Source organism: Mustela nivalis (genome assembly GCF_964662115.1).
Source record: "Mustela nivalis genome assembly, chromosome: 10".
NCBI classification, from domain to species: domain Eukaryota; kingdom Metazoa; phylum Chordata; class Mammalia; order Carnivora; family Mustelidae; genus Mustela; species Mustela nivalis.
This window is the reverse complement of record NC_139029.1, coordinates 11,631,906-11,645,523: the sequence shown is the minus strand read 5'-3', so window position 1 is coordinate 11,645,523 and position 13,618 is coordinate 11,631,906. Positions and strand designations below refer to the sequence as shown.

At 46.4% G+C, this 13,618-nt stretch overlaps 1 protein-coding gene across 2 annotated transcripts in view; it reads right to left on the bottom strand.

Annotated features, from left to right (window-relative positions):
- Positions 1 to 222: 222 nt before the first annotated feature.
- ACTL8 (actin like 8) overlaps positions 223 to 13,618 on the bottom strand; it is a 66,459-nt gene continuing 53,063 nt past the window's right edge. For both annotated transcript variants that reach the window (XM_082684439.1, XM_082684440.1), the window contains exons 2-3: positions 2,873 to 3,257; positions 223 to 1,430 (exon numbers count right to left, since the gene is read on the bottom strand). In XM_082684439.1, coding sequence (XP_082540565.1) covers positions 678 to 1,430; positions 2,873 to 3,220 — 1,101 coding nt within the window. In that variant the 5' untranslated portion in view covers positions 3,221 to 3,257 and the 3' untranslated portion in view covers positions 223 to 677. The remainder of the gene's footprint in view (positions 1,431 to 2,872; positions 3,258 to 13,618) is intronic.

Here is a 13,618-nt window from a genome sequence, read left to right as displayed (position 1 = left end):
GGGCACTCTGGGCCCTTGTCCATCCTGCCCAGTGCATCCCCAGAGGCTGCCCCAGACCCACGCTGGTCCTCATGTCCTCACACTCTGCGTCTCCCCTCGAGACAGTCCCCCCCCACCCCCACCCCCACCGCCATCCATGACATAAGCCAGCACGGTTCCAAAGAAGTTGTTTATTTGCAGATACAAAACAAGGCCCTGGCCACGGGAGGGCTGCCCCTTGGGCTCACCTACAGCAATTTCTCCCTGGCCAGAGAGAATGAGTAAAACTAGAAAAACTTCATCTCTCCTATCCCACCCCCCAACTCCTAGTCAAAAATAACGGGGACCCCAGCAGAAGGTCCCATCTCTCCCGCCCCGGTTAAAACCTACTGAACTGAGAACAGGACAGCCTACGGAAGACGCCAGCAAAAAGAAAGTGGCGATTTGAAGATGATCACTGGCCACTCCGCTCCAAATGACAGACCAGCCCCCGGAGACACCGTCCCCGGAGGACTTCCCTGTCCCCATCTAGGCTGGATCCCACTCTTGAAACAAGATAAAACCCTAGAACCTAAAAAAATACCCTCATGACCTTGGAATTCCAAAGCCAGCTCACTGCTAACCCCAGACCCTGTCACTGGAAATTAATCCCCCGAGTTTTGGGGACGGGGGGCCAGGTCCCTGGAGCTGCCAACAGGTCACAGCCGCTGACTCTCTTCGTACTCCTCTTTGGTCATCCACTCGGACTTGTAGGAAGACAGATGGGCCACCACGGACGCTCCGAGCCAGACGCTGAAGTTCCTGTTGGAACCCACCCACATGGTGGCCTTGGTGGAGGAGAAATGCTCTGCAATCAGCTCCTTGTACAGGCGCTTGGTGAAGCCGGGGTACAGGGTGTTGCCCCCGCAGGCCATCACGTGGGAGGTGAGCAGCGGGTGCACGGCCGCCTCGCAGGCCAGGATGGCCTCCACCACGGCCTGGGAGATGCCGGGCCCTTGTAGGTCGAACACCTGGGGGCTAAAGAACATCTCGGGGGCCAGCCGCTGCATGGGGGTCAGCTCCACTGGGGTGCCGTCGGGAAGCTGGTAGGTGTTGTTTTCATCCGAGCCGCTCGGCAGGCTCTGGCGGAAGTCCAGGGCCTCCGCCAGATTCTGGGGCACGTAGCACTTGCTCATCTGGGTGGTGGCCACCGTCTCCAGCTGGAACAGGTTGTGGCGATTACAATCCTCCTTGAAGAGGCTCTTGAAGAGATAGGCCGACAGATCCTGGCCCGCGAACTCCAGCGTCTTGCCGCAGGACCGCAAGGGGCGGCCCAGGTGGAAGGGCTGCACGCGGGTCAGGCCGTAGCCGGAATCCACGACCACGCCGGTCAGGAGGCCGGAGGCGTACAGGGACATCTCCAGCTGGTCGGCCAGCAGGATGGACGGCACATCCTGTAACTCAAACATAATCTGCAAGAAGGGAGAAGCGCCACTAGGGTATCTCGCCCGCAAAAAAGGCCCCGATCCATTTCTGGGTTCTGTTTTCCCCAAGACTGAGCTGCATGCTAAGCTGTCAGAACTGAAGCGGGGGCACACCTGTGTCCCCCAGGGACTGGAGGGGGTGGCGCTGCCCTGAGGGGGTGGAGTCCTTTGCCGGGGGCTGGGGGGAAGCAGTTGTTTGAGGACCCCCACTGTTCAGAAGACTGTTTTTTTGTGGAGAGGTGGGAGGAGCTGTCAGCTACGGTGCTGAGATGCTTGGCTATGGGAGCGGGACCAGCGGGGCTACGGCCAAGTGGCCGATCTGCTGCCTGACCCATTTCTTTAGAAGACAGAAGAAGAAATTAGGCAAGAAACGTGTGCATCTTATCCACCACTGCCTCCAGAAAAGGAGGGGGAAGAAGGAAGAAAGGAAGGAAGGAAGGAAGGAAGGAAGGAAGGGAGGAGGGGTGGGTGGGAGGCGAGGAGATAACATACTCTCACCTCCTGGTAATTGAAGCCTTTTTTTCTCCACACATCAAGACAAAACTGGAATGCTGACATTTAGGTTTTGGCAAAGTCCCTAGGCTGCTCTTCTCCCCCACCCACCGCCCCCACCCAGATCTTTACAGAGCACCCCCACTGCCTCCCTCATTCCCCGGCTCCAACTGCATCCCAGGTTTCTGACCCTATAGACACAGAAAGGCAGCACTAGTCTGCGCTTCCGTGGCCTTTGGCCATGAAGCCACCTCTTCAGGCCCCAGAAGACCCATCTGCCCTACTGAGGGGGAAGGAGCTCCCCCACGCCCACACTCCAGAATACCGTCCTGCCTCCATCCACTTCCCAAATAGAAGCCCAGTCCCTCTTTGTCAAATAGGAAATGAAATACGAATCCCACTTAAAACTCTCCAGGATCTTCTGATTTATTTAGAGCAGGGGTTGGCAAGCATTTTCTATAAAAGCTAGACAGTTGGGGTTGCCAAATTTAGCAATTAAAAATACAGGCTGCCCAATTAAATTCGACTTTCAGACAAACAACAAATAATGTTTTCATATATGTATGTCCTGTGCAATACCTGGGACATGCTTACACTAAAGTATGACTTGTTGCTTCTCTGAAATCCAGCTTTAACTAGTTTATCCAGCAAACCTACAGTAAAGAGGTTTCTTAGCCTTTATATAGTATAGATAAGGTCTCTGCTGTAACCGTCACGGCTCTGCCGATATGGTGTGAAAATAGCCAAAGACAGTATGTGAAAGGGTAGACATGGCGATGTTCCAATAAAACTTTATTTATAAAAACAGATGGCGGGCCAGTTGGGCCCACCAGCTGTAGTTTGCCAAACCTTGATTTAGAGGAAGATCTAAGCACTCCCTATAGCCCCTGGGGCCATATCTGAATGCAAAATGCCAGGCTAGTTCCCATTCATCTTACCTCCAGGGTCTTCCGTCGGTCTGCAGGCTCTTTCAGAGGGGACTCTGTGACCATCACAGGGAAGTCCTCATGCTCCCGTCTGTGTCTCTCCAGCACAAATGACCAGATGTGCTCCACGCCCTCCCAGTTGAGGATACGGCCACGCTGGATGGGGTAGCTAAAGGTATCAGGGTGGCAAATGTCGATGCCCAGACTCACGCGCCTCTGGGCATAGCTGGGGCCAGGATTCTCCCTGCATGGGACGTAGTTCACGATGCTCGGGAAGACCATTTGGGGTTCATTCCACCCAGACAAGCCAGCCTTCAGAAAGCCAGACCCATGGTCGATTATAATGGTTCTCGAGGCCATGGTGAAGGCAGAAGTGGGAGAGGTCTCCTGGACTTGACTGTGGAGAGAAAGGACGGGGGGTTATTCCAGGCCACCGTGGGCTGCTACCCACTCTCTACCCCAGAATCAAACTTCAGGCTCCCCTAAAGTGTGTCCATTTCCCCTTCCAAGCCTTTGTACAAGCTGTGCCTGCAATATTCTTCCCATCCCAAACTCCTAATCATCCTACAAAGCCCTGCCTTCAAAGTCCTGCCAAGCCCTCCTTCCCACCCACCTCTCCCATTGTACTTTGCACACTCATCTGTTACACCAGGGGCACGCTTCCACCCCACAGGAGCAGAGGTTGGGCCCTGCTGCTCCTGGCAGCCTTTGCAAGCAACATTCACCCAGGAAGCTCTCAATGGTGGTTGGCCATCTGATTTGAGAACTCTGGGTCATCAGCCTCAGGGCCCACCGTTCTCCGCAATAATAGCTTAGCAGCAACAGCAGCAAAAACAGTCATAACCACCATGAAAATGACAACGACAATGAGGACCAGCAGAGCTACCATTCCTGGGGTGCACGCCCTCTGTCTAGTGCCAGGAGAAATACCTCACATGGGAGGTCGAACCATGTGCATCTGCCGTGCCTGCTGGTCAGAAATGATCGGATGCCTTTTCACATAGCATGAGTGGTTGATCATTTCATCTTTACCGCAACCTGTAAGGCAGGTACCCCTGTTTCCCCCATTTTACCAGTGGGGAAACTGAGGCACGGGGGGGTTTGAAGTTACTTTCCCAGGGCCACGCAGCTGACCAGCGAGTGACAGTTACACCCAAAGCAGATTCCAAAGGCTACACTCTGAGCATCAGGCTAAGCCTGAGAAGCAGGCTCTGAGGAGGAGCTAGGCGACGAAGTTACTGCCTAAGAAAAGTGGTACGTGGGGTGTCTGACCTTGATCCTGGTCAGTTTCGATGCCTGGAAAGTGAGGAGAATAAGAACCACCTTGCTGGGGGCGCCTGGGTGGCTCAGTGGGTTAGGGCCTCTGCCTTCGGCTCAGGTCATGATCCCAGGGTCCTGGGATCAAGCCCCGCATCGGGCTCTCTGCTCACCAGGGAGGCTGCATCCCCCCGCCCCGCCTGCCTCTCTGCCTACTTCTGGTCTGTCAAATAAATAAATAAATAAAATCTTAAAAAAAAAAAAAAAAAAGAACCACCATGCTGGAGAGGTAGGTGTGGTCACTACCTGATTTCCAGACTTACTACAAAACTGCAGGAGCCGAGACAATGTGGCACCGGTGAAAGGTTAGTCCCAGAGACACAGGGGACAGAATGACAAACCCAGACACAGACCTTCCCCAAGTTTGACACGGTGCAGAAACAAGGGAAGGGAGGTCGAACCGTCTTTACAGTAAATGGTGAGGAACTGGATATCCACATCCAAAAAAATGAACCCCAAGCCGTACGTCACACCTTATTAAAAAAAACTCAAAATGAATGATAGATCTAACCATACAATCTAAAACTAAAATCCAACTTTTAAAAGTAACAGAGGAGAAAAATCACTGTGAGCTCAATGCAGTATGATTTTCTTAGACAGAATATCATTTGCTTGGTCCATAAGAGAACAAAATGATGGGCTGGAATTTGCCAAAATTTAAGAAATGTGCACTTTAAAAAAAAAGATTTTATTTATTTGAGGGAGAGTGCACAAGCAGTGAGGGTATGCAGAGGGAGAGGGAGAAGCAGACTCCTTGCTGAGCAGGAAGCCTGACTCAGGGCTTGATCCCAAGACCCGGAGATCATGACCTGAGCCGAAGACAGGTGCTTAAGCGCCCCAGAAACTTGCACTTTGAAAGGTACTGTGAAGGGAACAAAAAGACAAGCTACAGACTGGGCAAAATATTTGCAAATCTCATATTGAATAAGCAACTTGCTCTCAAAAATTAAAATGAACAAATTCACAAAAACCAATGGAAGAAAAACAATCTAATAGTTCAAGTGGGCAAAAGATTCAAACATATCACAGAAGAAGTTATACGGATGGCAAGGAAAACATATGAAAAGAGTTACTAGAAAAATGAATGTTAAAACCACAAAGAGATGGCCCCACCTGGCTAGGAGAACTGCTCAAGGTTAGACACTGACCAGACCCAGTGAAGGTCGAGGACGTGGGGGGGCCTAGAGCCCTCATATGTTGCCAGTGGGAATGTAAAATAAAACACTCTGGGAAACAGTGTGGCAGCTTCACATATCAAGGTAAATGGACACCCACCATACCTAGGATTCCCACTCCGGGGTGTTCCCGCAAGGGAAATGCAAATTTACATTCATCCAAACACCCTTATAATCGCTTGATTCATAATCGTCAAAGCCTAGTGACCACCTAATGATCCTTCAGTTGGAGAATGGATGAGCGAATCTCCATTCAGTGGAGTCATACTCGGCAACAAACAGGAATGAGCAAGTGGTACGTGTGATAACGAGTTAGTCTCCAGAGCACTGCAGGAAGGAAGCCAGACTCGAAAGGCAACAACTGGACAATTCAATTCCCGTGGCAATTCCAGAAAAGGTAAACCTATAAGGACAGAAAACAGGGGGCGCCTGGGTGGCTCAGTTGGCTAAGCCTCTGCCTTCAGCTCAAGTCATGATCCCAGGGTCCTGGGATCGAGCCCCGCATAGCGCTCCCTGCTCAGTGGGGAGCCTGCTTCTCCCTCTCTCTCTGCGGCCCCCCCTGCTTATGCGCTTGCTCTCTCGCTCTCTCTCTCTGCCAAATAAATAAATAAAATCTTTAAAAAGAGAAAAGAAAACAGATCTGTGGGTGCCAGTGGCCAGGGGTGGAGAGAGGAGGTGGCCACAAAGGGTCAGGGCAGGATTTGGGGGGGTGACGGACTGTGCTAGGTCTGGGTCGTGAGGGCAAGCATGTGACCAGATGTGTTTTTTAACTCTTGCAACTATACACAAAAATGAGGGATTTTTATTCTCAGTAAAAAATGTTAAGGGAAAAAAACCCGTGGGTGTGGGGACCCAAGAAAGTTGATGCCATCACCTTACAGAACACGAACTGTCACACAGCAGACTCCATGCCTGGAATGCATGTGGGTGTTTCTTGTTACAGAGGCAGCCGGGAAGGCAGCGCAGCCCGGAGGTGATTTCTGGGGCTGTCATTCTACCAGCAGTGTGTTCTGCCTCCGTTCTGGGCAGGAGCTGTGCACACACGTCACTGCGGGGCATGACAGCCACCGCCTGGCCCTGGCCAGTGGCTCCCCACCACCACCAACCTTGGGGCTGTGACAAAGCCTTACTACCTTGAAATAACTCTGACATCACACAGGAGAGAGCAGAAAGTAAGAGAGCTAGAGCCAAGGTGCCGACCTCTTTGGCCTGCTGGTGGGCTAAACATTGGATTCCTCACCCTCAATCACCCAGTGAGGGAGAACTAGGCGCCAGGATAACATCTACTAACCTCCCTGCCTCACAGGAGTGGACTCAGTGATGGATGCTTCCCTGACCCTGGCCTTCTGAATCAGAGGACAGGCTGCTGGAATGACCTCCACCGTGGTTGTGTGTCAGGATGCTCACTGAGTTGGGGGTGGTGGTGGAGGGACACCAAGCTGGTGGCCCAAGAGACCTGGCCTGTGAGCAGAAGGCAGGAGGCAGTGCATCATTCCTCTCCTGGGCCATGACGTAGGAAGAAAGTCTGGGGGATGACACGGAGCCCAGCTCCAAGGACAGAGATAAAATCTGCATATCCAAAAGCATTTTTATGGAGTCACCAATTCTACAAATTCCTACGGAGCACCTATAATGTACCAAGAGCCATTCTAGAGCAAGTTGACCAAGAGGTTCCTGCCCTCCTGGACCTTATGCCCTACAGAGAAAGATTGTCAGTAAGCACCAGATCCAATACACCATGCTGGGGGGAGGGGAGTGGGACTCAGTACAATGAGGAAAAATAAAATCTGGTAAGAGGGATGGGGAGAATCAGGAGCACAGAGGTGTGGTGTTGTTCTGGATGGGGCAGTCAGGAGAGGCCTCGCTATCAGGTGACCTGTGAATACAGAACAGGAGTGAGAGAATAAGGTATGCAATTACCTGGAAAAGTGTCCAAGCCAAAGGGACAGCAGGTGTAAAGGCCCTGAGGAAGAAACTAGTGCATGTGTTCTAGAAGAGCCAGGAGGACCATATAGTGGAGATGTATATAGTGGGCTAAGGGAAGGGTGCCAAAGATGTTGGGTGGACCCTGAAGGCCTTCATACTATTTAGAGACAGGAGAAACCAGCAGGGCAGGAGAGCTTAAACAGAGGAATGACATGATCTGACTTGAGTCATATACACACACACCACTTGGGCTGATATGAAAAACAGAGCACAGGGGTCAAGATAGAAGCAGGGGAGGGAAAGGACACAACAGATGATGGTGGCCTGCATTACAGTGGCAGCCAGAAAGAGGGTGGAAGACAAGCAGAGTCTGGAGGTATTTAGGAAGGGCTATTACAGTGGAGCATGAGACAAGGAGAAGAATGAAGGAAAACACCAAGATCTGGGGCCTGAAAATCTGGAAGAAGGAAGTAGCCACTTACTGAGATGGACAAGACTATAGAAGGAGCAGGTCTGGGACAGGGAATAAATTGGGGTTTTTTAATGTTGGACTTGATAACAGTTTACAATGCCTATTAGTACACATGATGATGTCTTGGAGGCAAAGTCTGCAGATGTCTGAGCTGAAGATATAATTGGAACTTACTGAGCAGATGAAATTGCAAGTTTTGGGGATGGATGAACTCATGAAGAGACTTGGGGGTAGATCAAGACCAGTGCCTGTGGGTAATTTGAGGTCTAGGGGCTGGGCATTGAGAAGGAAATGGTAAAGATGGTGAGAAGGAGTGGCTAAGGGGTAAGAAGGCATCCCAGAGGCCAAGCAGAGAAAATATGTCAAGAAGAGGGAAATTAGATGAAGACTGAGAAGTATCTGTGGACTTTAGCAACACAGAAGTCACCAGTAGCCTTGGCAAGAGTTTCATCAGAGTGTTACCAATGGCGTGTGGGAACAGAGATTCTACAACAATGGCCCCCTGCTCTGCCAAAAGTGCATGTCACAAAAGAAATGTTAAGTGTTCAAAATGGAAGGACAGGGTCACCAACACAAGGTACATTTTCCAGCTGTGGATCAGAGAAATAAAATTACCATGAAGAACATTATTGCAAGCTTCTGGTATAGACTGGGACAGAGCACCACAGCCCTGCCTCCCACTGGATAAAACTAACAACATCCAACACAAGGCAAAGAGCAAAGGAAAAGGCAAAACAGGCAGATTAAAGAGAAGAATCAAAACTTAGAGAAGCAACACACCTAGGGGGTGAAGTTCTCATCTGTTCGATTTCCCCTTCTCTCTTGCAGTGTTGGCCTGAGATGGGTTCCCAGCAGAGCTTCAGGAAAAGATAACTGACCTCCAAGACCAAGGGAAGACTTGTCTTCTGGCCACAACATCAGGAAGGGGGATGCTTGTAAGTCAAAGAGGATGGAAGGAAGACAGCAGAGAAGGGACTCCCCTCGTTCAGGTAAGAACCTGCTCAAGGCCCTAAGATGTAAAAGTGCGTGCAAGGGAGGGACCCAAAGCAGCACTGCAAAGCCCCTACGAGTGGAACTGACATGAGAACCACCACCCATAGAAGAAGACCAAGTATAGCCTGAGCCCAGCTGGGCTGCTGCACACTAAAACAGAACCAAGAACACAAGCATTCTCCAGAGGAGTCTCCCAGCCGAAGATTCAGGATATCCAGTGTAGAAACCAAAATTACTGAACACACAGAGAATGAGAGCAACCTAACTAATCCTTCAGGGAAAAGAGATACATGCCAACCCTGAGATGACCTAGACGCTGGAATTACTGAAGACGTCCGAGCAGCGGTTACAACAGATGTACAGGTAGATGCTCTGGGAGTGGGGGGAAGGACAGGTGTTCTCAGTGAGAAGTAGATTCTATAAAAAGAACCAAGAGGTATGCATAATATCTGAAATCTTTTGAGAAGTATTTTCCATAGTAGAATGGAGGTGGCAGAGTGATGAATAAGATAAATTAAGATATCAACAGAAATTGCTCAATCTGAAAAACAGGAAGGAAGTAATGTAACAAAAAGAGCCTTGGAGACCCATGGGACACTATAAAAACATCTACTATTCATGTCATTGAAGTCCCACAAGAAGAGAAGAAAGATCAGCACAGTACAAAATATTTGAAGCAATGACGTTGAAAAATTTCCCAGATTCTGTGAAAGACATAAATCTGCCAATTCAGGGAGCTCGGCACATCCCAAAGAGAAGAAATTTTAAAAACAAAACACAGAGACCCATGTGTAGACACAGTGTATTCTACTACCAAATACTGAAGTTTTCTCTTGCTTCATCTTAAAAGCCTCTAGAGAAAAATGAAAACATTGTAAATATGGGGGGCAGAGGACAGCAATTAGGCAAACTGCAGACTTGTCATCAGACAGAAATGTCATCACAAAATTCTATACCCACCAAGAGTATCCCTCAGGAATGAAGACAAAATAAGACACTCTCAGTGGAAAACCAAGAAAATTCATCCCCAACAGTACTCCTTTCAGAAATGCTAATGATGAAAGTAAATAAATAAAAGAAAAAAGAAATGTTAAGGAAAGTTCCTTGGGTTGAAGGAGAATGACACCAGAATCTAGAACTCCAGGAGTGAAGGAGGAACAGCAGATTTCGTCAATATCTGGGCAAAAATAAAAGGATCATTTTTCCTCTTAAAAATGGATATGGGCGGGGCACCTGGGTGGCTCAGTGGTTTAAACCTCTGCCTTCAGCTCGGGTCATGATCTCAGGGTCCTTGGATCGAGCCCCGCATCGGGCTCTCTGCTCAGCAGGGAGCCTGCTTCCCCCTCTCTCTCTGCCTGCCTCTCTGCCTACTTGTGATCTCTCTCTGTCTATCAAATAAATAAATAAAAATCTTAAAAAAATGGATATGGGCATTGAAAGCAAAAAATTAAAACAACATGTGGTGGTGTTTCCAGGGTATATGGACGGAAAACATGTAAGTCCCACGAGAAAGGAGGTGGGGAAAGGGATCTACATGGTTGCAAGTGTTACATGCTATGTGAAGTGTAAACACTAACTCTAATTATACTGTTCAAGGCTAGCTAGAATTTTTTTTTTAATTTAAAAGAAAGGCTAAGTATATCCATGGCAATCCCAAGAGCAAGCAATAAAAAAATATAATAATACAGAGCGATAAACCCAAAAGTCCAATAGATAAAGTGAAACAGAACACCAAGAAACATTCAAATAATCTGAAACAGGGCAAGAAAAAAGGAACAGAGAAACAAAAAAACAGTGCAGGGAAGGAGAGACACAAAGAGTAGCCCTATATCCAACCAAATCAACAATTACACCAAAATAAGCCCCAAGCCACATCAATTGAAAGGTAGAGATTGTCAGTTGGAATAACAACAAAACGACTTAAGACTTAACGTAGACTGTCTACAAGAAATCTACTTTAGGTGTGCCTGGGTAGTTCAGTCAGTTAAGCAGTTGCCTTTGACTCAGGTCATGATCCCAGGGTCCTAGGATCGAGCCCCACATTGGGATCCCAGCTCAGAGGGGAGTTTGCTTCTACCTCTCCCTCTACCTGCCTCTCTGCCTACTTGTGTTTTTTCTCTCTCTCTGTCAAATAAACAAATAAGTATTTTTTTAAAAGAAATCCGTTTTAAATACAATGATAAAAATTAGCTAAAAAGTCAAAGAAATAAAAAAAACTAAACCATGTAAGAATGAATCAAATGAAAGCAGGAGCAGCCACCTTAGCATCAGACAAGGTTGGCTTCCGAACAAAGAATACCACCAGGAACAAAGACAGGTGTTGCATAATGGTAAAAGATCTATTAACCAAAATGACATAATAATCCTAAATGTGTATGCATTGAACAGGTATTCAAAACTCTTTATGCAAAGACTAAAAGATACAGAAAGAGAAACAGAAAAATCCACCACTCAACCTGTAGGTCTCGACTCCTTTTCCAGTAACTGAAAGAAAAAGTAGACCAGCCAAGCTGGCTGGCTGCTCAGAAATTCTGTATCGTTGCTGATTTTCCAACTGACATTTATATAACATTGCATTAAATAAGAGCAGAATGCACATTCTTTTCCCAAAGCACATGGGACCCTCACCAAGATAAACTATCTTAGGAGCCCCGACACAAAACTTGACAAATGTAGAATTGAAATCATATAAAACATGTTCTCTCATCATAAAGGAATTGGGCTAGAAGTCAAAACCAGAATGATAGCAGGAAAATCCCCAAACCTTTGGAAATTAAACAGTCAAGTCTAGATAACTCATGGGTCAAAGAAAAAAAATTAGAAAATATTTTGAAATGAATGGAAATAAAAATACAACCCATCAGAAGGGGTGGGGTGCAGCTATAGCAGTGCTCAGAGGGAATTTATAGCATTAAATATTCCTATGAGGAAAAGAAGGAAGGTTTCAAGCCAATAAGCTAACCACCCAACTCAGAAAACCAGAAAAGGAAGCATGCATTAAACCCAAACCAAGCAGAGGGAGAAAATGTTAAGGAGTAAAATCACTGAAAATGAAAACAGGAAACCAATAGAGAAAACTCAATAAAACCAAAAGTCGCTCCTTTGAAAAGATCAATAAATTAATAAACCACCAGTCAGACCAAGAAGAAAAAAAAAAAAGGAAAGACACAAAGGGTTGGTATCAGAAATGAGGTGACATTACTTCTAATCCAGGAGACATGAAAAAAGAATATTATGAACAGCTTTCTGCCTATCAGTTTGACAACATAGGTGAAATGAACAGAGTCCTTCAAAGACAGAAGCTACCACGGTTGACTCAAAAAGAAATATATAAGCTGAATAGTCCTCAAACTAAGAAAGAGATGAATTTTTAGTTTAAAAACCTTACAACAAAGAAATGAAAGTCCCGGATGGTTTCACTGGTAAATTTAACCAAACACTGAAGGAGGATGCAAAGCTTGTTGTACAGAATCTCTTCCAGGAAGCAGAAGAGGAGGAGAGAATGCATCCCAGTTCATTTTGTGGGGACAGCATTACCCTGATATCCAAATCAAAAATATTACAAAAAAAAAACCTATAAACCAAAATCCTTCACGAACATAGATACAAAACAATTTCTCAATAAAATATTAGCAAACCCAGCAATATATAAAAAGAATAACACATATCAGCTGAACGGGGTGTATCTCAGAGATGTAAGGCTGGCTCATTATTTTAACGTCATTATAATTTGACCTGCCAACAGACCAAGAAGAAAACTACATGATTATCTCGAAGGAAAAAAAAACCACTGCATAAAGTTCAATGTGCATTTATAATAAAAGGTTTCAGGAGCTAGGACTAGAAGTGAATTTTCTTAATCTGATAAGGGACATCTAGGAAAAAACCTACAGATAATGGTGAAATACTGGAACTTTCCTCCCTAAGATCAGAAACAGTGAGAATGTCACCTTTCACCACTCCTAGCTCAAAATGAACCAGAAGTCCTACCCAGGTCAATGCAGCAAGAACAAGAAAGAAAAGGCATACAAATTGCAAAGGAAGAAATAAAACTGCCCCTGTTTACAGAAGGCATAATTACCTATGTAGAAAGTCTCAAAGAACCTGCAAAAAAAAAAAAAAAAAAGAATCCTACAACTAATAAATGAGCTTGGCCAAGTCACATCATTCAAGTTCCATATTTTAAAAATCAGTTTTATTTTACATACCAGCAACAAACAGCTAAAAGTCAAAAATTTAAAAAACAGTGCCATTCATAATAGCATCAAAAACCGTAAAAGACTTTGGCATAAATCTAACAAAATGTGTCATAAAATATGCTGAAAACTACAAACACTGATGGAAGCAACCAAGGAAAACCTGAGTAAATAGAGATGCTCTGTTCATGGATGAGAAGATGCGATATCATTATGATGCCAATTCTCCCCAAACTGATTTTACTGATTCAATCCCAATCAAAATCCCTTCAGAGTTTTGTTTGCAGGTATCCACAGCCTGACTCTCAAGTTTATATAGGATGACAAAGGAATGAACGTCCAAAACAATTTTGAAAAAAGAACAAAGTTGGAAAACTCACACTATTGACTTTCAGACCCTCTGTAAATCCATAGTCATCAAAATGGTATGATATCAGTGTACGGATGTCCACACAGACAAGTGGTAAGGAACAGACTGCGACAGGTTTGGCCAAGGATTCTGACAAAGATGCCAGGTAGAACAATGCAGTGCTGAAAAGTTGTCTTTTCAATGAACAGTGCTGGAAAAAAATTGAAGCTGTGAACAAGAAAATAACCTTGTCCCATTCCTTACCTCTTACACAAAAAATTATCTGAAAATAGATCATGCAAACTATATTTATAAAACCCCAAACGGGGG